At 46.1% G+C, this 24,062-nt stretch overlaps 1 protein-coding gene across 1 annotated transcript in view; it reads left to right on the top strand.

Annotated features, from left to right (window-relative positions):
* Window positions 1-24,062, top strand: part of mapkbp1 (mitogen-activated protein kinase binding protein 1) — a 71,505-nt gene that overhangs the window by 29,482 nt on the left and 17,961 nt on the right. The window contains 13 exon segments of the mRNA XM_064336781.1: window positions 1,799-1,969; window positions 2,187-2,324; window positions 4,096-4,278; window positions 5,138-5,155; window positions 6,744-6,904; window positions 10,021-10,210; window positions 10,826-10,963; window positions 11,928-12,112; window positions 13,260-13,351; window positions 16,561-16,686; window positions 17,629-17,699; window positions 20,792-20,913; window positions 23,180-23,255. Of these exon segments, the coding sequence (XP_064192851.1) occupies window positions 1,799-1,969; window positions 2,187-2,324; window positions 4,096-4,278; window positions 5,138-5,155; window positions 6,744-6,904; window positions 10,021-10,210; window positions 10,826-10,963; window positions 11,928-12,112; window positions 13,260-13,351; window positions 16,561-16,686; window positions 17,629-17,699; window positions 20,792-20,913; window positions 23,180-23,255 (1,671 nt within the window).

Raw genomic sequence — 24,062 nt, 5'->3', positions numbered from 1 at the left:
GACGTATGTTCGGTGGTTGCCATAGCAGCAGAAGGCCCTGTGCCAGCCCACGAACAGACTCTGGCCTGCTTTGTGTGGCGGGGGTGTGGGGGGTGGCAGCGGGCGCAAGACAGCGGGCGCAAGACGGCGCATGCTTGGCCCCGGCGCTTTGCTGGCAGTCCTACGGGCACTGCCCTGCCTGATCCCCGAACCTCCCTCCCATGCACGGGCTGCGCTGGCCCCAGACTGTTTTATTCTTACAGGCAGAATGCCTTCAGATGCACGGAACAGGCACAGTTTTGTGTAATGAGAATCTATGCATTAATTACAGGCATGTTTTATTAACATAATATCAGTGAACAAATCCTCCTTGTTCTTGTACGGTACAACAATCTCATTTGCATCGGTTCTTTCATAATGCTGATTTCTAGCCCATGACCCAATGTGCAGTGCTGCCTCTGAATTCAATGAAATGAAATGAACCCATCCGAGCAGGTCGTCCCGTGAAATGCATGATATCTTCGCACTGAAAAGAACATGTTTCACACTTTCCAGGCAATTTGTTCTGCATCACAGCTGATTAAAACCAGATAAAAATGTGCCAGAAAGCACACAACTGACGTAAGTGATTAATTTGAATTCATGAATCAATTACCCTTAAAAAAGTGAACATTTGGACACTTGCAGATCTGCCATCATGGTAAATGTTGTTTTTTAATATTTGAAGCAGGTGATCAAAAACCATTTGCTAGTCATTTGTTCCTGAGTCTACAGTTAATGATTTTCGGTTGGTGCTATGGAATGGTTACCCCTTTACCTACTGCACAGTGAAGACCAGAGAATTCCACTACAGCATTAATTAAGCCTTCTCTGTCAGAGTAGCTCTCAGAATGGCTAGGAGCTCATCTGTCCTGAATAAGGGCACTATGACCAAAGTATGTTCTCACCTCCCCTCTGTCATCTCTTCTTGAGTATCACACTGATACAGTAGAATCACTAGATTCACTTAGGATAGAGCCACGGAGAACCCCAAAGGTGAATAGTATTTTCACATGATAAATGATTTTTTAATGCCAGGCTGTATAATGTAGTAATTGTATTTTTGCCGGGGTACTTTGTCAGTCCCTGAACTTGAAGTCATAGAGCAGGTGGACCTGGGACATGCTCCACTGAACCCAGTTTGACGCTCTCACACAACCTCTAAATCAGAGATACTCAAATCTGGCCCTCCAGGCCAGTAGTACTATTGGTTTCATTCTTCCCCTCTAATCAGGCCTGATTTAAACCTGGGACAGCAGATGAGTTAAATCTCTGGCCAATCCGTGGCTGTAATCGCTCGATTAACTGTCACATAAAAGAAAACCAGCAGTTCTGTTGGCCTAGAGATTCAGAGACCCTGCCGTAAATGTACTTCTCTGGCCACAAATGAAGTCCACAGAAAATGCCCTTCTGGACACTGTCAGCACTGTGTGTTCAGACAAAGACTATAGAGTTAACGGGGCCTCACAAAGACAGGGCTGTGGATGCAGGCCAGCTCTGGGCAGCATTGGACACAGTAGGAGACAGGAAGCATGTTTTTAGTTCTGTTTGTAGAGAAACGCAAACTTCCCCGGCGACAGCGGGGGATTGGGAGTGGCTGACCCATTAAGGGCACAGGGCTGTGAAGGAGGTGTGGCGCTCTCTTGGCCTCCCTCGTCTCCCTCACCCGGGCTGCCATGTTTTCGTGTCTGTGCAGGACACTACAGTGCCTGTTTATGTGTGTGTTTCTTGCATCCTTGCCTGTGCGCATGTGTAAGCAGTGATACTCTCTCCTCTGCAGAGCGGGCACATGCCAGCCGTGCGGGTGTGGGAGGTGGCAGAGCGCACACAGGTGGCAGAGCTCCAGGAACACAAGTATGGCGTGTCCTGCGTGGCCTTCTCCCCGAACAGCAAGTACATCGTCAGCGTGGGCTACCAGCACGACATGATCGTCAACGTCTGGGCCTGGAAGGTACAGCTACAGATTAGCATGCCCATTAATGGCCTTTATCCAGCCTTGTGACCCCTAACAACAAAAATGTATTGATTTCAGTACAGGAAAATGAAAAATCTCTTACATTATAGTACATCTCTCCTTCTGTGGAACACCCCTTCTCATAGGTCAGAGGTCAAGTTTGAAACGCCATTTTGAGAACGTTAACGTTGCGTCTTTCTCCACCGTCCCTCAGAAAAACGTTGTGGTAGCAGCAAACAAGGTGTCCAGCAAGGTAACGGCTGTGTCCTTCTCTGAGGACAGCTCGTACTTTGTGACAGCCGGGAACAGACACGTCAAATTCTGGTACCTGGACCACAACAAGTCCTCCAAGGTAAAGTAGGCTTCCATTCATCGCTCTCATTCTTCAACACTTCGTATTTGGTCTGTCTCTCTGTAAGCTCAGCGCTCCAACACACACACACACACACCCATGAATCCTTGCCTCTACACCATTTTACTGACTGTATTAAGGTCGAAATGCTCATTTATGTTATTTATGAACTGTAATTCCAGGAGTGGTATTCACTCTTGTCCACCACAGGGCGGTGGGTTTTTGTTTTCACCATTACTAACAGCCATAGGTTCATCAACAACCAGTTCAGACCCAAAAAAAAGTTCAGATCCAGGTGAGGTAACTGTGCAGTGATCTGCTTTGGTTGATCAGTTATGTGCTGGGTTCTGCTGAAAACCTGCAAACCCTGTGGCTCCCCGAAGGAAAGTGTGAACGCAAGCACTGCATTCGGAGAGCCAGGGAGGCCAACTGGGTCAATTAAGTATTCACATCCTCATTAGTTATGCTGCGCTTATTAACTTCTAATTTCTTCATCCTTCTGCAGCCTCTTGTGTCTCTGTGCTTATCTTTATTTTGTGTATTCATAGCAGTCTCAGCTTCTCCCTCTTCAGTCAGTGACCCCTTTAGCACATGCAGCCTTACCCTCAAATGTTCCGGATCTTTACCATGTGGTGGTCGTGTGTGAGTGAGAGCCAGAGTTGGTGATCCGGAAAAGTTGCTCTGGAAATTTTCCAGCTCAAGACCATTGTAATGTTAATGGAAAGTTTTAATGGTATTAATTGTTAGTATCACCAAACGGTAACATTTATGGATTGAGCATGAAAAATTATACTTGTTTGGGTGAGACCGAAGACATCCAGTTACATAATTTCCTCCTACTACAGAAGTCAGAAAATAAAGGGGTATGCAACAAATAAATAATAGCCTACCTTTGCTAACAAGTTTCAAAGCACACATGATGCCATATGGTTTTACAAAAGTCTCTAATGTTGTACTGTACTGTATGTGTACATTAAAAATGTGGTGGGATTGTCACCTGTTACAATTAACTTTTTTCAAAGTTAGCAAAGATAACCTCGTCAGGACTATAGACATCTTGGTCTTGACCTACTTGCATGCCATAATTTTTGAGTATTTTATAGCGGTTTGTTCAGGTGACAGTCGTGGAACTGCAATCTACACTTTGAAATTGCGGATAGCTGTTGATTGTGTGAACAAGGGAATCCGCAAGAAGTTCATTTGACAAGGTCACACATTCCATGCGTGAAAGGAGCTGTTGGTTTTCATGTGCTGCATAATAAGTGTTGGTGTGATGCTGTAGTGACATCCCTTGAATTTTGCTCAGAAGGCTGTACCGACTGTACCAATGAAGGTTTTATGTATAATATTGTCATTATAAATCTGCTTGACAGAGGGCATGACTTACATCAACATTGTAACCTTCAGCTTTCAACCCAGTCCCTGAAGCGCACCCTACTGTATTGATGATAATCTAAACCAGGCAGTCTATACCAGAGTTACTGTGCCCAGTGCTCACCCGCTACACTTCATACCATGTACAGAGTGAGTGCTGAACAGTAAAAAGTATTACATCATTAGTGAGGTTAATTGATGTCAACAAAGACTAAACGACCAACAAGTGTGAGTGACTCCCCTGTCTGCATCGGCGGCCGCCCAGCGTTTCGGTTTGGCACTGGACATGCTTGCAGTGACTGAATTGTTGGTGTGCTCCTCGTCTAATCTGTCTGTCTGTGTACTCCTCCATCTCTCCCCCCCTGCCTCCCCTGCTCTCCCACTCCCCGTCCCCCAGCTGAACGCCACCGTCCCCCTGCTGGGCCGCTCTGGCCTCCTGGGGGAGCTGCGGAACAACTTCTTCAGCGATGTGGCCTGTGGGAAGGGCCGCAAAGCAGAGAGCACCTTCTGCATCACCTCCTCTGGCCTGCTGTGTGAATTCAACGAGAAACGGCTGCTGGACAAGTGGGTGGAGCTACGGGTGAGTGACTGAAGTGGGGTGGGCCTATGAGGGGTGACTGATTGAAGGAGCGGAGTGTTGAAGCTGGGGATGTGGTGGGCTAGCCTGGTCCCCAGACAAATGTCTCCACCCTACATCCTCGGCTGGCTGTCCCTTCCTCTGTAGTCGCTCCTCCCAGTCATGATGCCTCTCTGCACCCCCAATGGTGGAACAACCCGTCCAAGGTGGTCAGAACAGCAGAATCGTTGTGCTTCTTCAGATGCAGGAGGAAGACCCACCTCTTAGTTATTTTAGTTCCCCTCCCATCCCCAGCCCATAACACTCCTACTATTGTTCTAGTATAGGTTGTTGTTTCTATGGTTTTAGGTTTTGTTTCTAAGGCTTGGTTATGGATGTAATCTGAATATATTCAGGATTTGTATTTTACTTCATACTTAGCATAGGTAATTTGCATTAGTCATTGTTATTACATGTATACTCTGGTCTGGGAATGTTGTTCCCCAGGTCTAACGTTAATATTAATCAGGTGAATGTGCTCATGTTTCTCCTACATCGTAAGTCGTTCTGGCTAAAGGTCTGCTAGTTGACTGTAATCTAAATTTAACAAAGGCCTTTATTCAAGTTTTATATTATAGTGATAAGTAGCATTATATTGAAGAAGCAACAACAGAAATATAAAATTGATGTCCTCGCTCTGACCCAACACTCTCTACCAGATATATTTTTCTGTCCACCAAACTAATAAGTCCGCCAACTGCAATATAGTAAGATGTCAGGTTAAAGCCAGCAGGTTTTTCTGGAGTGGATGTGTGGATGATTTTGCCCTGCTGCTGTCTAACTGTAGCCTGTTCTGCTTCCTCTCCTCTTACACACTACACAGAAAAATGACAGTATTACAGTAAGTTACATCTCCACAGCAGCTGTCTCTCTCATGACACTTCCCATTGCTGTCCCCTCCCCTCTCATCCCTGACTGGCTCATTTCTCAGAACGCTGCATTCTCACACGCCCACCTGTCCACGCCCCTCCGGGTGTGCTGATTTCACGCATGCCTCTGCAGGCCTCAGCCCTCAGCTGTGTGTCAGCGCTCGGAGCTGCTGTTCCACGGGCTCATTATTCATCAGGCTGCATCATCGCGTGCATGTGTCTGCTCCCCATTACACAGGCCTGTCACACGCCAGGGCTGTCGCCGCTTTAAATAGGCTGCTGTGACTCCCCAGCTACGGCCACTATCTCAGCCGGGGTGTTTTTGGGATTCTTCCTGTTTTTTTTGGCTGGACCGTAACAGCGGGGCCAGCCCTATAAACACGAATGAGTGACTGAGTGATGAAGTTATACCATTGGTCGTATAGACAAATTGGCCATAATTTCGCACACCCGTACACGGTCCAGCCATATACTGGCTTTTGACCTGGTCTTGTTCTCCTGAATGAGTGCGGGAAGTCTGAGAGTGGCGGTCATTCCAGCCGAAATCCCCTCTGCCTGTAGAACGTGGCAGAAATACAAGGCTGTGACGTGAAGATCTTATTTTGGGCTGATTTTGCCTGTATGTTTGGCCCCCTGCTACACACCATGCACCTTTTTGATTCTGGTTCCCAGACGACCCGGGACCCATCTGACCCAGCACTGACCTGAGGACCCTGCTGTGCCTCACATGCTGTGCTAATATGGGCCACAGAGGAGCGAGCGAGGGCCCAAACAATCCTACTACTGTCCTGTGCACTGTCCTGCCGTGAGAGAGAGAGGGACGAGAAGGAGAGACAGGGAGAGAGAGGGGTGATGTAACAGAGAAGGACGGGAGAGAGATAGGTGGAGGGAGACAATGGCTGCTCTGTCCGTGAACTTGTAGGCCAGAAAAATCATGGCATTTCATTGCAAGATTTGACTGTCCTCATTCGGGGGGGGGGGGGGCAGAAGACAACCTCCCCTTTCCTTTTTCCCTTTTTGCTTAGGGTTCAGTTGTGAAGGACCATCACTGAAGGCTCTGTGGTCTTTAACTAGGCCTCCTAAATGGGCTGTTCCCCACCAGGACCCCACTGGCGCCCCAGTGCACCGCTGTGCGAGAGCAGAAAGACCCGTTTTGTCTCTTTCAGCCTCTGTGGCTCTTGTTGCCGTGCAACTTGAGAGAAGGAGCGCATTCACACCTGTGGGATACACGCAACCTGCACTGGCCAGGACATGAGGAATGTGAACCATGTGTGCTGGGGGGTGTGGCTGGCTTTACTGGGATTTATGTCCTGGCCCTCAGCAGGGAAAAAAGGCTGAGGTCTGTTCACTTGTTTGTGCTTTCGCTTAGCTCTCATCGGCTTTGGTCTCATTTCAGGTGCCGCCGTGGTCGTGGAGCAAAACCATGAACCCTGTGTTTGTTTCACTTCACTCACTGTACAGGAAGTGATTGTTAAAGTCATAACCCCCCATCCTGACGTTGTCATACATGGTGACTCAGCGGCAACTTCCTGTTTTCTAATGCCCTCCGTCTCCTTGCAGACCAGCCTGGCCTCCTCTCTCTCTGTGACGGAGGAGCTGATATTTTGTGGGTGTGCGGATGGCACGGTCCGGGCCTTCAGCCCCGTGAACCTCCACTTCATCTGCACCCTGCCGCGACCTCACAGCCTGGGCACCGACGTCGCCATGGTCACCGAGGCCAGGTGAGGCCCAGCGGACTGCCATTATGATAATGAGCATTGTAAATGTTAATTTACACTAGCTGAGACTGCAAACTGACTTTATCATAATCAGCATTGCAGCTGTTATTATTTATTCGCTTGGCAGACGTGTTTATCGAAGGCCTTTGTGCTGTACAGAGCTTTTCATTTTTTGTCTGTGACTGGACATGAAGACTAACTGACCAGTTAACTGACAAAGCAGCATTATACTACAGGAGACATTACAGCTTAGAATGGTACGAAGATGGTAAAAGCCATTATGAGCAGTGTAACTGTTGCACATGTAAGTAGAGATTGACTGAAGGAACACTTTTGGGTTAATACTATAGAAATGTTCTTCCCATGGCTTGAACCTGACACCTTCCGATCACAAATCCCTGCTCCATATTGCTGCTTCACTGTGATACTGTACTCCTCAAGATCAGTCATCAATGATGCAACTACTTTGAATTAAGATTTGTTTGTGGTGCAACAATGTATTGTTAATTAAAATAAGGTTAAAGTGATTGTATAGGTAAATCTGTGAATAGCTTCAGACTGCGTTGTATGGGGTTATTACGGTATGTATTAAGCGTCAGCAACAGTATGCGAAACCAATTGCATTGCAATATCGACTTGTCAGTCTAGACATTTCCAACTGTTCCTATGTGGGGATTAAATGGCTGGAGTTCAATTTATTACTGGGCTCTGACCTATTGGCTCCAGGTCCTTTATGACATCATGAAGGACCTGGCGTAATGGCCAGTAAATGTTTTAGTTTCATTGCATTGCATCTCCTCCCATAGTTTGAAATAAAATGAAAGTAGTGATGTAGTGGATACATCACTCTGTGGTGTATTTATGGTAATTTAAACTATTTTCAGCCCCTTTTCAGTCTCATTAAACTATGTATTGCCTCCAAATCTGGAACATCTGTAATTTCTATAAGGCATTCAATTCATGAGCTGTTCTTTTTATAACATGAATATGCAGCTAATAGTGAGAGTGGGGAAGCCTCATTGCTCAATTGAGTTAAATATAGTTTATAATCCATTTCCTTCCTGTGAAAGTGCTATTAAAAGCAGTTAGTGATAATGTTGCCTCCCCTAGTCACTCCACAGATCTACTGGTGAATGTCAACCACAGGAATGAATCAGAACATAAACTGTAAATTGTGTGTGAATGGTTGAACCCCAAAACTTTGAGCCTACAACCTAAAATGAGGCTGAGCAGTTCAAACTTCAAACTACTCATCCCTGAATTAGTCACCATTTTACTCTTCACGTGCCACACAGTACTACTGGAGAGCTGGTGCCTATTTTGCATTACAGCCAGCTTAGCACTTCTTGGGAACCAGTGACTGTTTACTACCCTACAGGCCGCACGGTACTACAGAAAAGTGTGGTTGCCTAAAAGAACTGCCGAAGATACAAAGCACCCCCTTCATCTGTAAAACATGGTGGGGGTGTCATTGCATTCAAAGGATACGCAAAAAAGTACTAAACATGACTACTTTCATTTGCATAGCATTAATATGACCCAAAAAGTATGGCCTGAAATGGGGGGCCTGTGTATAAAAAGTACTGTAATTTCTACATGGAAAGAAAAATGTATTTAAAAAATACCCTTTAATAAAACCTGAAAATCTGCAATTCAACCACATGTGAATTGCTTGATTACAAATCTAAAATTGTACAGCGCCTGTTAGTACAGAGTCTTCATCCCAAGCAGTATATGTTTAAGCAGCTGTTGACCTTTGGGTATCTGCCTTATTGTTGGGAGGCGCTAAAGCAGTGATAACCTTTTTGATGGCCTGCTGAAGGCTGAGTCACCAAATACATGTTTTTTTTTTTTTTCAGTTGTCTTGTTTTTAACTTTTCATGTGGACATGACGTAATAACGGTCTTCAATGACAGTACCTTCAGCTCCAGATAAGAGAGCCCCAGTGATTAAGAAGAGTAATGTGTACGCAGTTGAAGCAGTTTTTTTCCCCCCCTTTGTTTCCTGCCTCGATTTAAACCACGCTGGATGAATCAGCTGCGAAATGCCGTTAAAATACTTGAGTGCTGAAACAGGCTCGTGTAGGCTGAAAGGAATCTGCCCCGAACCCGGATAGATGACAAACAGAAAAATGCCTCATGATCCCAGAACAATTTCCTTTTCTTTTGCTTTGAACCGTTACTCGTTCCAAACCCATGTGGGCGCTGCATGCATTATTCAGCAGTTCCATCTGTGCTGTGTGCTTACGTTCTTCTGTGGAGAACTTTAAAATCCACCGTTGTTTGTCTGTGCCTTCAAAAGGCTGGCCAGAAATGTGTTCTGTGGTTATTACTTGTGAGAAAATGAGCATGAACAAACCGCTCTGGTGTGACAGCATGATGCGTGAGTTATGGGGCCGCTGTCTTTTCCCTGCATGGTTTCAGATGAACAGTGAAAATGGTGGTATTTGGAGAACAGCTAGTCATTTCCATCATGAGGTGAAGGTTTCGGTCACTGTGTTTAAATTATGACTCTCACGGTTGCCCTATCTTTTCACTCTGCCACTTATTTCAAAATGGTTTTGAAATAAAGTGCCCAGTTGGCTTATTATATTCATATAATCATTGTAGGGGAAATTGTGCTTGATTTAAAAAAATTGTCATTCAAAAAGCCTTAGGTTAAAAAAAAAGGAGCTTGCGGTGTAGTGCGATCCCTCTCCACTTTCCCTGTCCAGTCCTGCACCGGCTTTCAGCCGATTTTTGTCCTGTGACAGATGGATCTCTCCTGCACGAATCCATGGTTTTAACCTCCGAGTTTGTTTTTAAATCCATGGCTCCACTGGGCCAAGGCCATGCAGTTGTTTTCATTTCATGGTGAGGCTCCAGTAACCTGAGGCTGTGCAGAGGTGTTCAGATAGCTGTGCCGAAGAGCAAGGATGGGATTCTCGTTTGTCACCAGGGAGATTTCGCAGTATCACGGGAGTGGACAGTGATAAAGCTTTCCTCCCAGCCAATCCAGTGACTTGTTATTGTTAAGTTTATGGAAAAGTCAATACTGCGGCAGCGCTGAAATAACAGTGTGTGTCAGCCGGGCTTTTCCCATGTACCTGAAACAGGATTTCCTCTCCCATCTCCCATCAGCCACCTCTTCTCCTACAAGCTGGATGCCCGCTTCCCTGACACGGTGGCATTGACCTATGACCCCACCAGCCGCTGGCTCTCCTGCGTGTACAATGACCACAGTCTGTATGTGTGGGACACGCGTGACCTGCGCAAAGTGGGCAAAGTGTACTCTGCCCTGTACCATTCGTCCTGTGTGTGGAGCGTGGAGGTAAGGGGCTTTGGGTATGGGAGGGTGTGGGGTCCTGGGCAAATAGTCTGGTGCTCTCTCTCTCTCTCCCCCTCTCTCTACCTCTCTCTCTGTCTCTCTCTCTCTACCTCTGCCTTGTGTGTTTTGTATGTTGTGCATGTGTCTGTTCGTAATGGTCTCATGTGTGTCTGTTTGTGATGCTCTCTGTGTGTCTGTTTGTGATGCTCTCCTGTGTGTCTGTCTGTGATGCTCTCCTGTGTGTCTGTTTGTGATGCTCTCCTGTGTGTCTGTTTGTGATGCTCTCCTCTGTCTCTGTTTGTGATGATCTCCTCTGTCTTTGTTTGTGATGCTCTCCTCTGTCTCTGTTTGTGATGCTCTCCTGTGTCTCTGTTTGTGATGCTCTCCTCTGTCTCTGTTTGTGATGCTCTCCTCTGTCTCTGTTTGTGGTGCTCTCCTGTGTCTTTGTTTGTGATGCTCTCCTGTGTCTTTGTTTGTGATGCTCTCCTCTGTCTCTGTTTGTGATGCTCTCCTCTGTCTTTCTGATGCTCTCCTCTCTCTGTTTGTGATGCTCTCCTCTGTCTTTGTTTGTGATGCTCTCCTCTGTCTCTGTTTGTGATGCTCTCCTCTGTGCTGCAGATGTACCCAGAGGTGGCTGATGGAGAGCAGGATTGTTTGTCTCCCGGCTCCTTCCTTAGCTGCTCCTCAGACAACACCATCCGGCTGTGGAACACTGACGGCCACAGCACCACCCTCAGCCGCAATGTCATCAGCAACGTCAGTCTCACCACACCCCACCTCCCTGTGCTTACTACACACACTCGTCTCCCTCCTCCCCCACACACCCATCTCCCTCCCCCACACACACCCATCTCCCTCCCCCACACACACTCATCTCCCTCCTCCCCCCCACACACACACCCATCTCCCTCCTCCCCCACACCCCACCCCTCTCCCCCACACACCCATCTCCCTCCCCCACACACACCCATCTCCCTCCTCCCCCCCACACACACACCCATCTCCTCCTCCCCCCACACACCACACACCCATCTCCCTCCTCCCCACACACACACACACCCATCTCCCTCCTCCCCCACACACACACACACCCATCTCCCTCCTCCCCCCACACACACACACCCATCTCCCTCCTCCACCACACACACACACCCATCTCCCTCCTCCTCCACACACACACACCCATCTCCCTCCTCCACACCCACACACACCCATCTCCCTCCTCCCCCACACACACACACACCCATCTCCCTCCTCCCCCACACACACCCATGTGCAGTAGAGTCTGTGCTTTAGAGAAACCCATGACTATTTTCTGAATATGCACACTGATCCAGGGAAACATTATTAATTATCTATGCACATTATGCATTGATGTGTTTTACTGAAACTGCCAGTTCAATTCCTTGCACACGTGATATAATGGCAGGTATCAGCTTGAGAAAGGACCTGGTGGTCACTATGGTTACAGGTCCAGTTATAAAATAAACAGGATGTTTAACCAAGGTTATAGCCCAGGTGCGGCACTGCTTTACCAAACCAGAATTTCATCAGAATTTTTATATGCATAGTTAATACCAGAATGATCTAACTATCAAATTAAGACAGCATTGGTTAAGTAAGAGCAGTTACAGATCAAACAGTAATGCGATGATGATGGTGATGTCTCAGATGTACAGTATTGTGCTCAGTTATTAGTAATTATTTTCTGACCCTACAGGACCTCCTGAAAGTCATCTATATGGACAACAACACGTCTGCTCTGCTGGACCCAGACTGCACCGCCACGAGCAGCACGGAGAAGGCCGACCCCCAGACCTCTGAGAACCGGAGTGGCATCAGGACCGTGTGCGTGAGCCCCGACGGGCAGCACCTGGCATCAGGGGACCGCACCGGCACTCTCAGGTACCTCCTCAGGGGGCGCCTTTTCCGCCTGGCGCAGCACTGCGCTAATAGTTTAAATTGGTCCCGGAGGGTGATGTGTGTCTGGAGGCAAGGGCAGGAGCAGTGTGTGTGTGTGTGTGTGTGTGTGTGTGTGTGCCTGAAACTGGTGCTGTAGTGCAGCTTAAGCAGGCTGCAGCTGGCACAGTAGAGTGCAGTATGTTTGAGTGCAGTGTGTTTGAGGTTGCACCTGGCACGGTAGAGTGCAGTGTGTTTGAGGCTGCAGCTGGCACGGTAGAGTGCAGTGTGTTTGAGGCTGCAGCTGGACGTAGAGTGAGTGTGTTGAGGCTGCAGCTGGCACAGTAGAGTGCAGTGTGTTTGAGGCTGCAGCTGGCACAGTAGAGTGCAGTGTGTTTGAGGCTGCAGGTGGCACAGTAGAGTGGAGTGTGTTTGAGGCTGCAGCTGGCACGGTAGAGTGCAGTGTGTTTGAGGCTGCAGGTGGCACAGTAGAGTGGAGTGTGTTTGAGGCTGCAGCTGGCACAGTAGAGTGCAGTGTGTTTGAGTGCAGTGTGTTTGAGGCTGCAGCTGGCACAGTAGAGTGCAGTGAGTTTGAGGCTGCAGCTGGCACAGTAGAGTGCAGTGAGTTTGAGGCTGCAGCTGGCACGGTAGAGTGCAGTGTGTTTGAGTGCAGTGTGTTTGAGGCTGCAGCTGGCACAGTAGAGTGCAGTGTGTTTGAGTGCAGTGTGTTTGAGGCTGCAGCTGGCACAGTAGAATGCAGTGAGTTTGAGGCTGCAGCTGGCACAGTAGAGTGGAGTGTGTTTGAGGCTGCAGGCGGCACAGTAGAGTGGAGTGTGTTTGAGTGCAGTGTGTTTGAGGCTGCAGCTGGCACAGTAGAGTGCAGTGTGTTTGAGGCTGCAGCTGGCACAGTGGAGTGGAGTGTGTTTGAGGCTGCAGGTGGATGCAGTAGAGTGGCGTGTGTCTGAGGCTGCAGCTGGCACAGTACATTGCAGTGCGTTTGAGGGTGACGTGGCACAGTAGAGTGCAGCGTGTTTGAGGCTGCAGCTGGCACAGTACATTGCAGTGTGTTTGAGGGTGACGTGGCACAGTGGAGTGCAGTGTGTTAGGCGGTGGGGGCGGGTGACACGCTGATCATTGGCTGTTGTCGTTTAAGGATCCACGAGCTTCAGAGTATGGAAGAGATTCTGAAGGTGGAGGCCCATGATGCAGAAATCCTATGTCTGGAGTACTCCAAACCAGAGACAGGTGAGCCAGCCCTAACAGCCTTAAACACGTTGAAGTCTTACAGTAGGATTTCACAACAATGGGCTGAATCACTGTAATACCTATGTTGTTTCACACCATTATCCAGAGCTACATACAGTAAAGCACCTCAGCAAGTTATGAAATTCTGAATCACAGAGTGATACATGGGGCAGGTGTATCTGGAAATAAACTGATAAACAACTTCCCTCACGTAGGGTAAAGATGCCAGTAAAGGTTAGCCTTCATTTTTACTAACTAATTTCAGCTTGTGCCATTACGCAAAACTTGTATGAAAATTCAGTTTTGAGTCAGTGTGTCTTTGGACAAAATGTTGAAGAGCTTCTGCTTTGAATTAGTTTGTTAGAAATGTAGACCGCACCACTCTGATTTGTGGCTTCATTTGAATCATCTCTTACTGTAAGTTTGACAAACCTTTTTTGGATGCTGGACCACTGACACACTCCTCCTAGTCGCTGAGTCACCGACACGTGACTGACTCACGAAACCACTTCCCAACACAAACACTACACCGGAGCTTTAATGTCAGGAGAGAACTCGCCCTTTCCCTCGGCCTTATTACAACATCTGGAGTGTTTTTACAAACCATTTTGGGGGGGAAATGAGGTGGGAGGGGAACCAGTGCGCCTCTGCGTTTTATCTGAATTTGTGTGCAGGTTACCGCAGAGGTGTGACTCAGACTAGCATAAGCATTCACTTATCATGTTCTGTGATCTGGCAGTGGAGGAGGGAGGCCTGTTTCGGTAAGGTTAAGCGCTCAGAGTAGTGTCGGCCACAGCAGCGGAGTTCAGCCCTAGTAGAGGGCCCTGCTAAGTATGCGAGAGCCGTGCCTGTTCCGGGGGGAGTTGGGGTGTTAACGAAATTGAATTATCAGCTCTGACACTGCAGCCTCCCAGAGTGTCAACTGCAGGATGTCCACTCTCCCACAAAGAGGCGGGGCCGTTTTTTGCCCCACCAGTTGTCTATCCACACCCCCCCCCCTTCAGTCCTCACATCTGTCTGTAGAAACTTGCTGTGTGGGCACTCATGTTTTCATTTGCGTCATTTCATTTTCTGTTGTCCGCTCACACGCATCATTTTTCATGGGAAGCCAAGAATAACCCTCTACCCTCTAGCTCCATTTCCACCAACCCCCCCCCCCCAAATCATTGGGCTTTGCTGTGGAAGGTTTTTTATCAAGATGTCAACAGCCCACATCACCTCAAGCCAAGTGTGCAGAATCCACCAAGAGTGGCTGCTATTGGTTCATGCTCATCGTGACTGCATCGGGTTATTTGTGTGCGTTACATGTTGAATTTACACCAAACTAATCTCGGTGTCCTAGAACAGGGCTTCAGTGTCATAACATGGCAGCCTGTTTCAGTGATCCTAGTCCTTATTTGGCAGAGTGAGGCTTGGAATAGTCCCAGACCTCCCTGAGTTTTACTGAGTGCAGCTGTGACCAAATCCTCTCGTCAAGCCATATGGTAATCACAGTCTTCACATCTCCAAGTCATAATGCTGTGAGAATGTAGGCTGTAAATAACTAAATTGATTACTGCAAGGGTAGGAATGTCAGTTATATATTTTTTCTGCCCGAGCTTGATAGTACAGTTAGATCGATTGTTAGTCTGAGGCTGAATGTGCTGAATCTGAATAGTAAAACACAGATTAGTTCTGCCACATGGTCACTTGTTTCCTGTTTTCATAAGGAGAGTGAGACTTTCATGTGGCCTGTGGCTGTGTCTGAAACAGCTTACTTGCTTTCTATTGAGTATACAACTTGTATGCAACTCGTATACTCAGTAGTAGGCAAGTAAGCTGTTTCAGACACAGCCTGTGTCTCTTAAGCCAAATACTTAATCCAGGTATGTAGTTGTGGTTTTGGATGTAGCAAATACTAGAATTTCTGTTGCTCCTGGATTTGGGTTCCCTACTCCTGAGTTACAACATTTTGTTGATCAGCACCAATACAAGAAAATATTCAAAGGTCTGCCACCTCTTAGTGTAATTCAGCAGAGTGATTTACAGTATAAGAGAACAGTGAGATCACTTGATTTATATGAGCAATAGTGGCCAAACCTGGCCAACTACGTTCCCAGTCCAGCAAGTGTACTAAAGCAAGTGAACTGTACTAACTGAAAACTTAATATGAATATAAATGAATATAAATCCTGAATACCCTGCATCCACAATAAGCTCAGAAAACAAAGTGTAAAACCATGAGATTAAGATCATTGATACAAAATTCTGATCATTCTTGTTTTTTTTTGTTGTTGTTTTTTTTCCATTGTCCGCTTCTAGCAGCAGGTCCACAGACAGCTTGCTAACAGCAAGAGTCTTAGCCATATGTGTGTGGTGGAGAGGGGGAGGGGGAGTGGATAATGAGAGACAGGCTGTCAGGGGTTAGGAGGGGTTAGGGGTCTGAGCTCGGACTCTTTCTCTCCTGGATTAGCCAGGTTGTATTTTTGTCCTTTGTCCTTCTTGCTCAAACGCTGATTAGAAGGTTGCTGAATTTCTCTTTTTATTTGCCTGTTAAGGGAGTCAGGGCCTTTTGGTTGAGGATATCCCAGTGAGCTGACATGTGGGGGCACATGTCTTAGTGAGAAAGAAGCCATGCATTTATTGAGCTCAGTTCCAGCAGATGGGGTCCCTGCTTCAGCAAGCAGGATGTGGGAGCCTGACTGACCAGTAGGGGTCAGTGGCAAGCAATGAGACCGGTAGTCCTAGCCAACTGAATCCCTCCCTCCCTGGGCAACGATACAACCAATTATATGTCAGAAAGCTACTGGCCACAGTGAACACTGGCACGATTCATATTCCCTACCGGGGGAATATCGAATGTTTTAACAGGATGAGCTGCCCATAGCGCCACTCCCTGCTTGTTTTTCCACACAAGGAAGTGTGTTTCACATTTGTTTTGGCCAAAAGTTTTTAATGGCTGGTCTTTTTGAGATGTACAACTTTTTATCAGGGCAAACAGGGCACCCCTGAGTGTTAGAGGTGCATTCTACTTTTACTGTATGAATGTGTGTGGTCTTTTATCTGTGTATTCCACCCTCCCTGGCCCTTGTGAAGTCCAGGAGAAGTACTGGAAACAGTGAAAACTTCTCCGTCGTTGGCCGTGTTGTTCTTCCTGATTGTGATGTCATCGAGGGCTCATTGGCTGAGACTTTGCTGGCAGTGATAGCGCTTGTCGCTGGTTTCCTCAGGGCTGAAGCTGCTGGCCACAGCCAGTCGAGACCGCCTGATTCACGTCCTGGATGCCGAGCGGGAGTATAGCCTGCTGCAGACTCTGGACGAACACTCCTCTTCCATCACTGCGGTCCGCTTTGCTGGTGAGACCCAGAGCTGACTGTAGCGTGGTCACACTGAAATCACACACACTTCTACAGAGTCTATCGCACTGAAATCACACACAGGTCTACACAGTCTATCACACTGAAATCACACACACTTCTACAGAGTCTGTCACACTGAAATCACACACACTTCTACAGAGTCTATCACACTGAAATCACACACAGGTCTACACAGTCTATCACACTGAAATCACACAGGTCTACACAGTCTATCACACTGAAATCACACACAGGTCTACACAGTCTATCACACTGAAATCACACACACTTCTACACAGTCTATCACACTGAAATCACACACACTTCTACACAGTCTATCACACTGAAATCACACACTTCTACACAGTCTATCACACTGAAATCACACACACTTCTACACAGTCTGTCACACTGAAATCACACATACTTCTACACAGTCTGTCACACTGAAATCACACACACTTCTACACAGTCTATCACTCTAAAATCACACACACTTCTACACAGTCTGTCACACTGAAATCACACATACTTCTACACAGTCTGTCACACTGAAATCACACACACTTCTACACAGTCTATCACTCTAAAATCACACACACTATTACACAGTCTATCACTCTAAAATCACACACATCTGCAGTTCATCACACTGACATCACACACCTCTGCACAGCAATCTTCTGCACTGAAATCACTGTTTCTCCTGCATAACGGCCGTTCTTGGAGAGCCAGTGTGATCATTTTGGTGAAGGAATAACTGGGTCTAAATGTTTCAGCTTCAGCCTTGATGTTTAAGTTTAGTTTCCAGAGCGCTCTTCTCCTTTTTAGAGCTCTCTAGAGCTTTGGTCATGCCAGCAGTGAAATGGATTGCTATGCTGTGCTGTGTTCGGTGTTGTGCTAGCCCCTGTTGTCATGGTAACTGCCTTCTCTCATCAGCCAATGAGGGGAAGGTGAGGATGATCAGCTGTGGTGCTGACAAGAGCATCTACTTCCGCACTGCGCAGAAGGTATGAACCTGCTAGCCAACCTCATTCCCTCCCCACACATACTCTACTGATCTCTTGCACACTGCCGTTTACACACATACATGCATGCACACAGACACACACACACGCACACACGCACATGCATGCACAAACTCCCTCTATCATTATCGTAACCTCTGTACACACCCTGTTACACAAATCTTGGATCAGCTGGAATTTTTACCAAACTCCTTAGCCATTTGACAGAATAGCTTTCAGCAGTATGTGCAAGACTTTGGGACACTCCCTGGCTAAAATAAGAAGTAAAAATCTGAACATATAGACATAAGAACTTAAGAATATACTGTATAATAACACAATAATGAGGAACAGAAACAGGACACTCACTTGGCATTTTACTTTAGAAAACCAAAATAGCTAGCATCGGTAAGACACAAAAACTCAAGCCTGGCCTACTATTCTAAGCTGTGATGTTAAAACCCTGGAAAACCAAGTTGATTACAAAATTCATTTTTGCAGTGTTCACTTGAAACATGGCGGCTGACCACTACACTAGCTTTACAACCACATTCTGCTACGCCGCGGTCCTCCTCAGTTCCTCCTCAGTCAACAAAACTTGCATGAAGAGGAAAGCATTTCTTTGCAGGAAATTCAGACCGTGCCTTTAAGGTGCAATCCTGTTAGTCACCATAGCTACAGCAACTCACCAAGTTAAAGCATTCTGCCTGTAACTGTAACCATACTTTTCAGTGTAGCAATCAGAGTTGGCACATTTTTGCCAACCACTGTAGGGCATCCCAAAATGAAATTTTGAAATGACTAAAGAATATGGCCTTAGTAGGCTATACAGGCAAAGGGAGCAGTTACATCATGTGTAAAGGTGGCCAATTAGCACTGCCCACAGAAATATTAGCTGAAATACACATTTTTACTTTTGTGTTTTAACATAACATAACATAACATAACATAACATAACATAACATAACATAACATAACATAACATAACATAACATAACATAACATAACATAACATAACATAACATAACATAACATAACATAACATAACATAACATAACATAACATAACATAACATAACATAACAAACATAATGACGAGAACAAGCCATTCAGCCCAACAATGCTCGCCATTTTCCTAACTAAATTAGTGCTCTGATTACCTGCAGTTTTCATATAAGCTACATGACCTGGTAAGGTTCCGGGCACCTTTTGGGAAGCCTGTTCTGCCACTGTCAGACGGGCCATTCCCAGAATCCCCTTGGCACTGTCTGGCCCAGCCCTCGATGGCTGGCTGGCCTGAAGCTACATATTTACAGCTAACAAGTGCAGATGGGCTGAAGAAATGGGCAAGATTTATCAGTACAGGCTTTCGTTTATTGTTAAAGCTGAAACTGTACAAAGTGCTGTTTGTGTTGCTGTACTAAGGACCCTGTTGTATTGTGTTTGCCTCCGAATCTCATTTAAAATCTCTTCAAGGATTTAAGGAGGACGTCAAAACTCTTAATTCAAAGCTTATTTATTTCCCTCAGAAAAGCTCAGCATTTAATTTAGTGTGCTGAAAACAGTTCATCCTACATGGTTTGAAACTATTACATTAACGTTGACCAGGATATAATACTGTGTTGTAACTATTAAAAGTGTAATATTGGCACATGCCTGTGCATAGTTATAACTCATAGAAACAAGAGTTGAATATAATTTTAGCTTTACTGTCTGGGCAACCCTCATTATCACCGAGAACAGAACTGCACATAGCTTATAATATAATATAATATAAGATAATATAATATAATATAATATAATATAATATGTAAAACCAAGAAGACGTTAGAAATAACTCTATGGAACAGTGGAATTAATACATTTATATGTCTTTGCTACAGTGGGAAGATGTTATTAATATGTCTCATGCTGTGTTTATAAATGTGGTCGGAACTCCTGTAGAGTAGATGGAAATGTTGTAGAAATGGTGAAATTCCCCAAGAAGAGTCCAGACGAGGTGTTTGCATTTGGCACATTATGTAATGAAATGAAGTTGGCCATGTGACTAGTGTGTGAGTCCATCAGCTGTGTGTGATTCCATCAGTTTAATGGGAACCTCGTCAGGAAAAAACCATGAACTCATAATGCAGCGGCTGAGAAATCAAGATCGCTTTTGGTTCCTTTTTTTAAATTTCTTGGGTGCTGTATCATTATTCTCTTAAAACTGCTGTGGCTTTTGCTTATAAATGCAGTGCAGAAGTGCACTCTGGGATTGCTGTCCCCAAAATCTCTTTTTCCAGAATGGAGGCTTTGAAGCCAGAGAGCCAACAATTCTGTAATATATTCCTGCTGAGATTTTTTATTTATTTTTATAAACAATGGCTACAGCTTTTTAAATTTTATTTCATTTTTCCCAGAGGAGGTTGGTTTCCTTTAACTGTCATATTGTGGATACAGGCCCCATCGGGTCTGGAGGATCGTGGCCCCTCTTTAGAGAGGAGAAAATAACCACCAGAGCCAAGATGGTGGTACAGGCTTTTAGACTTAATATGGGAAATCCTTAGTGATTCAGTTGGACTGTTTATTAATTCATTTATACTGTTCATGATTGCTTTTTATATGATTTATTTGATGAGCAGATACTTGAATGACTCACACAGCCAAGATTTAAAAGAACTCTGTTTCATACCAGCTGGACCGTTACGAACACTGTACTGGATTTGTGAGGAATCCCTCCACTATTTCTACAGATCCTCATAGCTGCTAGTTTGGACCAGTTTGTGATCATATCTGCGACATTCACATCACACGGGGATTGTGCAGAATGATCTTCTGATTATTTGGATTAAGTGCAAATATATTGGTGTGAAATATATTAAACAAGGATTGAGTTGGACCCATTTTAGTTCAAACCTTGTTTAAAGTCCAGAAGTCATTGTTGCAGGTCTGTTCTATGACTGTTAAAGGCATGTGGAGATGCAGTTTTAAGGATACACAGACCCTACTTTGTTTTTCTAGCCTTGTCTGTTGTGTAGTAAGCTTGGTTTTTGGCAAGTTGCTGTTTGTCAGTAGTAATAAATCAATGCTGAATATCTTTTTTCTGCCCCCCTACAGACTAGTGAAGGGACTGAATTCACCCGCACACACCACATTGTGCGCAAGACCACCCTGTATGACATGGACGTGGACCCCACCCGCAAATACGCTGCCATCAGCTGCCAGGACCGCTGCATTAGGTGCGTGCACCTGCGTCCGTGCACCTGCGTCCTTGCATGCATTCATGCGCCTGCGTCTCCTGCGTCCACGCGCCTGCGTCCATGCGCCTGCGTCCATGCACCTGCCTCCATGCACCTGCGTCCATGCACCTGCATCCATGTGTCCGTCCATGCTAGTGTCCATGCTAGCGTCCATGCGTGCATCCATGCATCCGTCCATGCGTCCGTCCATGCTAGTGTCCATGCGTCCATCCATGCTAGTGTCCATGCGTCCGTCCATGCGTGCAGCCATGCGTGCGTCTGTGCATGCGTGTGCTCAGCACTGTGGGTGGTCAGTTGTCGCACAAAGGATGGTATTAGTGCTCCAATGTTGCACACGCAGTAGTAATAATATTACTGTTCAGAGTCACAAGGACACAGGAGCTGATTATTTTTTCGGTGAAGCAGGAGAGTCAGGTTGGGGATTTTGCCGGGACATCTTGGAACTGCCTTCACTTTGCAATAAGTGCCATGGGATCTTTATTGACCAATATGAGTCATGTTACCGCCTCTTAATGTCTTGTCAGAGACCGGGGTTTTATTACTGCACTGGGACAGTGGAGTTTATTTGACCCGAAGGGAAGCCTATTCCCTGCTGATCCACAACACCATTTGCAGCAATCCTGCAATGCGATTGTTTTTCTGGGTTCTTGTCTCTCATCCAAAAAATAACCAGGCCCACACCTGCTTAGCTTCATACACTTGGAGCAGGACATGTGGTTTGGCTGCTGTCTGGGAGGGGTCGGATTGTGGGGGATTAGTGCTCACTCAGGTGGGGTTAGGAGTCCTAATGGGTAAGTCTGTTATTCAAGAAGGCTGCAGCCCCCATGCACCAAACCACACACGCCTCTCCATCTGTTCCACCCCCCCACCCCTTACTCTCTCTCTTACCCTCTCCCTCCCCCTCCCCCCCTCCCGGTCTCTCTCTCTCCCTCCCTCCTTCCCTCCCTCTCCCTCCTCCCCCTCCCTCCCTCCCTCCCTCCCTCTCTCTCTCTCTCTCTCCTCTCATACTCTCACACACACACATATCCACATACACGCATTCTCTGCCTTACATCAGGTGTTGGCTGTTGTTTGTACTGCGACTCCCTTTCTTCTTGATTTTCCTGTACATAATATAAAGCACTCAGGGAAGTCCTCACCTAAGTATTCATTGGGCTTCACAACAGTGATGCACCATTGAGTGGACCGCAGACCCAAATGATGGTGCTTGTCCCAACTCTTATGAACTGAAGGAGTCAGTTCACTGGGCCAAAAAACCTTTCCGAACTTAGACCTGCATTAACATCAGAAACCATTTCATTTCTTTCTGTTCATGATTTGATTTGCCCTGTATGTTGAGGTCAAAATCTTAATTGGCATCTCTTCATGTATTGAGTACAAACTTGGCACCCAGCACAAGGTCATGGCACATTGAAGTCATTGGCCAGGAAAATAACCAGTCTGTCAAGCATATGAAGGGGCACACTGTGTTCTAATACTGAATATGTAACACAGACTCATAATGAAATGTACAGAGTTTGAATGATTGGACTGTTGAAATGCCAATGGAGATGTTAAGTTGTTATGAATTAAATAGCTTTTGAGAACCTGCTCTCTGTTCGACTCAGTACAAGATTCGATTACAGTAATTCAGTTTCATTGGGAACAAGAGGCACTGTTGAGGTTACATAAGTGAATATGCACATCGAAGCTGAGTGCTGTGGCTTCCCCTGGGCTCCTCTATGCATGGTGTTGCTGTGCGTCGCTCCAGACACCACAAAATCCTGTTGTAGTGCCCCCTTGTGGCCAATAAGAGGAGGCAGCTGAGTATAGCGAATGAATTCGGCGCAAGTTGCACTGAGGTTTTTAATTTTTTTTAAGTTTTGAAAAAAATTCTGGGCCGAAACTTTTACTTGTGCAAAATGTTAATGGTAAACCAGAGGTTGTCTTGTGGAAAAAGGCCTAAACTAGAAGGAGTTAGTTTTATCTTTGTCATATCGTACATGGCTTTCCCACATGTTGGGTTTATTGGGTTGAACCAAGATATAGGTGGTTTCATATGGAACCGGTTGAAATGTTTAGTGACTTCCCACCACACAGTGTTCCTAGGTTATAATGGCCTTCAGAAAGCATCCTGGAGATGAACTAGGAAGATTTTCAGAGTGGCGGGGGCTGTGTGTGAGGTGGGGGGTTTCTACTGCGTTTCAGGGTTTGGGTTGCTCCTGTGGCTCTGTTGTGAGGTGTGTGTTTCTGCTCGCCCCCCCAGGATCTTCAACATCAGCAACGGCAAACAGAAGAAGCTGTACAAGGGGTCCCAGGGGGAGGACGGGACCCTCATCAAGGTCTGTGTGTCTGTGTGTCTGTCTGTCTGTCTGTATGTGTGTGTGTGTCTGTCTCTGTCTGTCTGTCTGTATGTGTGTGTGTGTCTGTCTCTGTCTGTCTGTCTGTCTGTGTCTTTCTGTGTGTCTGTCTGTGTCTCTGTCTGCCTCTGTCTGTCTGTGTGTCTCTGTCTGTGTCTTTCTGTGTGACTGTCTGTGTCTCTGTCTGTCTGTCTGTTAGTATGTGTGTGTGCCTGTGTGTCTCTGTCTGTCTGTCTGTCTGTCTGTTTGTCTATCTGTGTCTTTCTCTGTTTCCGTCTGTCTCTGTCTGTCTGTCTCTTTGTCTGTCTGTTTATCTGTGTGTGTGTGTGGCAGGATGTGTCTTCCTGTTTGGGCGTGGGATGGGGTGTGTCCCTTCCAGGCCCCTCCATACTCCTAGCCATATTTGTATGTCTGAATTCACTGTCTTAAACATAATAACGTAAGCATAATGGCCAATTAAAATAAGGACTTCCCGTTCACCGACAGATGCTTACTGAAGTCATTCAGATGCTTGCTGTAGCCTGAGAGTATTGTGACCATACAGTTGTTTACCTCTGCATTGCTACTCTAATGCCAGTCAGAGGTTGACAGTTTGAAATAACTTTTTGTTTTCTTCTCATTGTGTGTATATGTATGTACATTGCTATACTCTGTGAAGCAACCTTAGTTAAGCGAAAGGGGCTATTCAGGGAATACTTTGTAGTATTATCTCTTAGTGAATATATTTAGAACTAGAAATACCGCCTCGCGGTTGTATGCCTCTGCCAACCAGTAGCCAGTTTGGATATA

The sequence above is a fragment of the Anguilla rostrata genome, chromosome 1, assembly GCF_018555375.3.
Source record: "Anguilla rostrata isolate EN2019 chromosome 1, ASM1855537v3, whole genome shotgun sequence".
Taxonomy (NCBI): domain Eukaryota; kingdom Metazoa; phylum Chordata; class Actinopteri; order Anguilliformes; family Anguillidae; genus Anguilla; species Anguilla rostrata.
The sequence above is the reverse complement of the archived record's forward strand: the minus strand, read 5'-3'. Positions and strand labels throughout refer to the sequence as shown.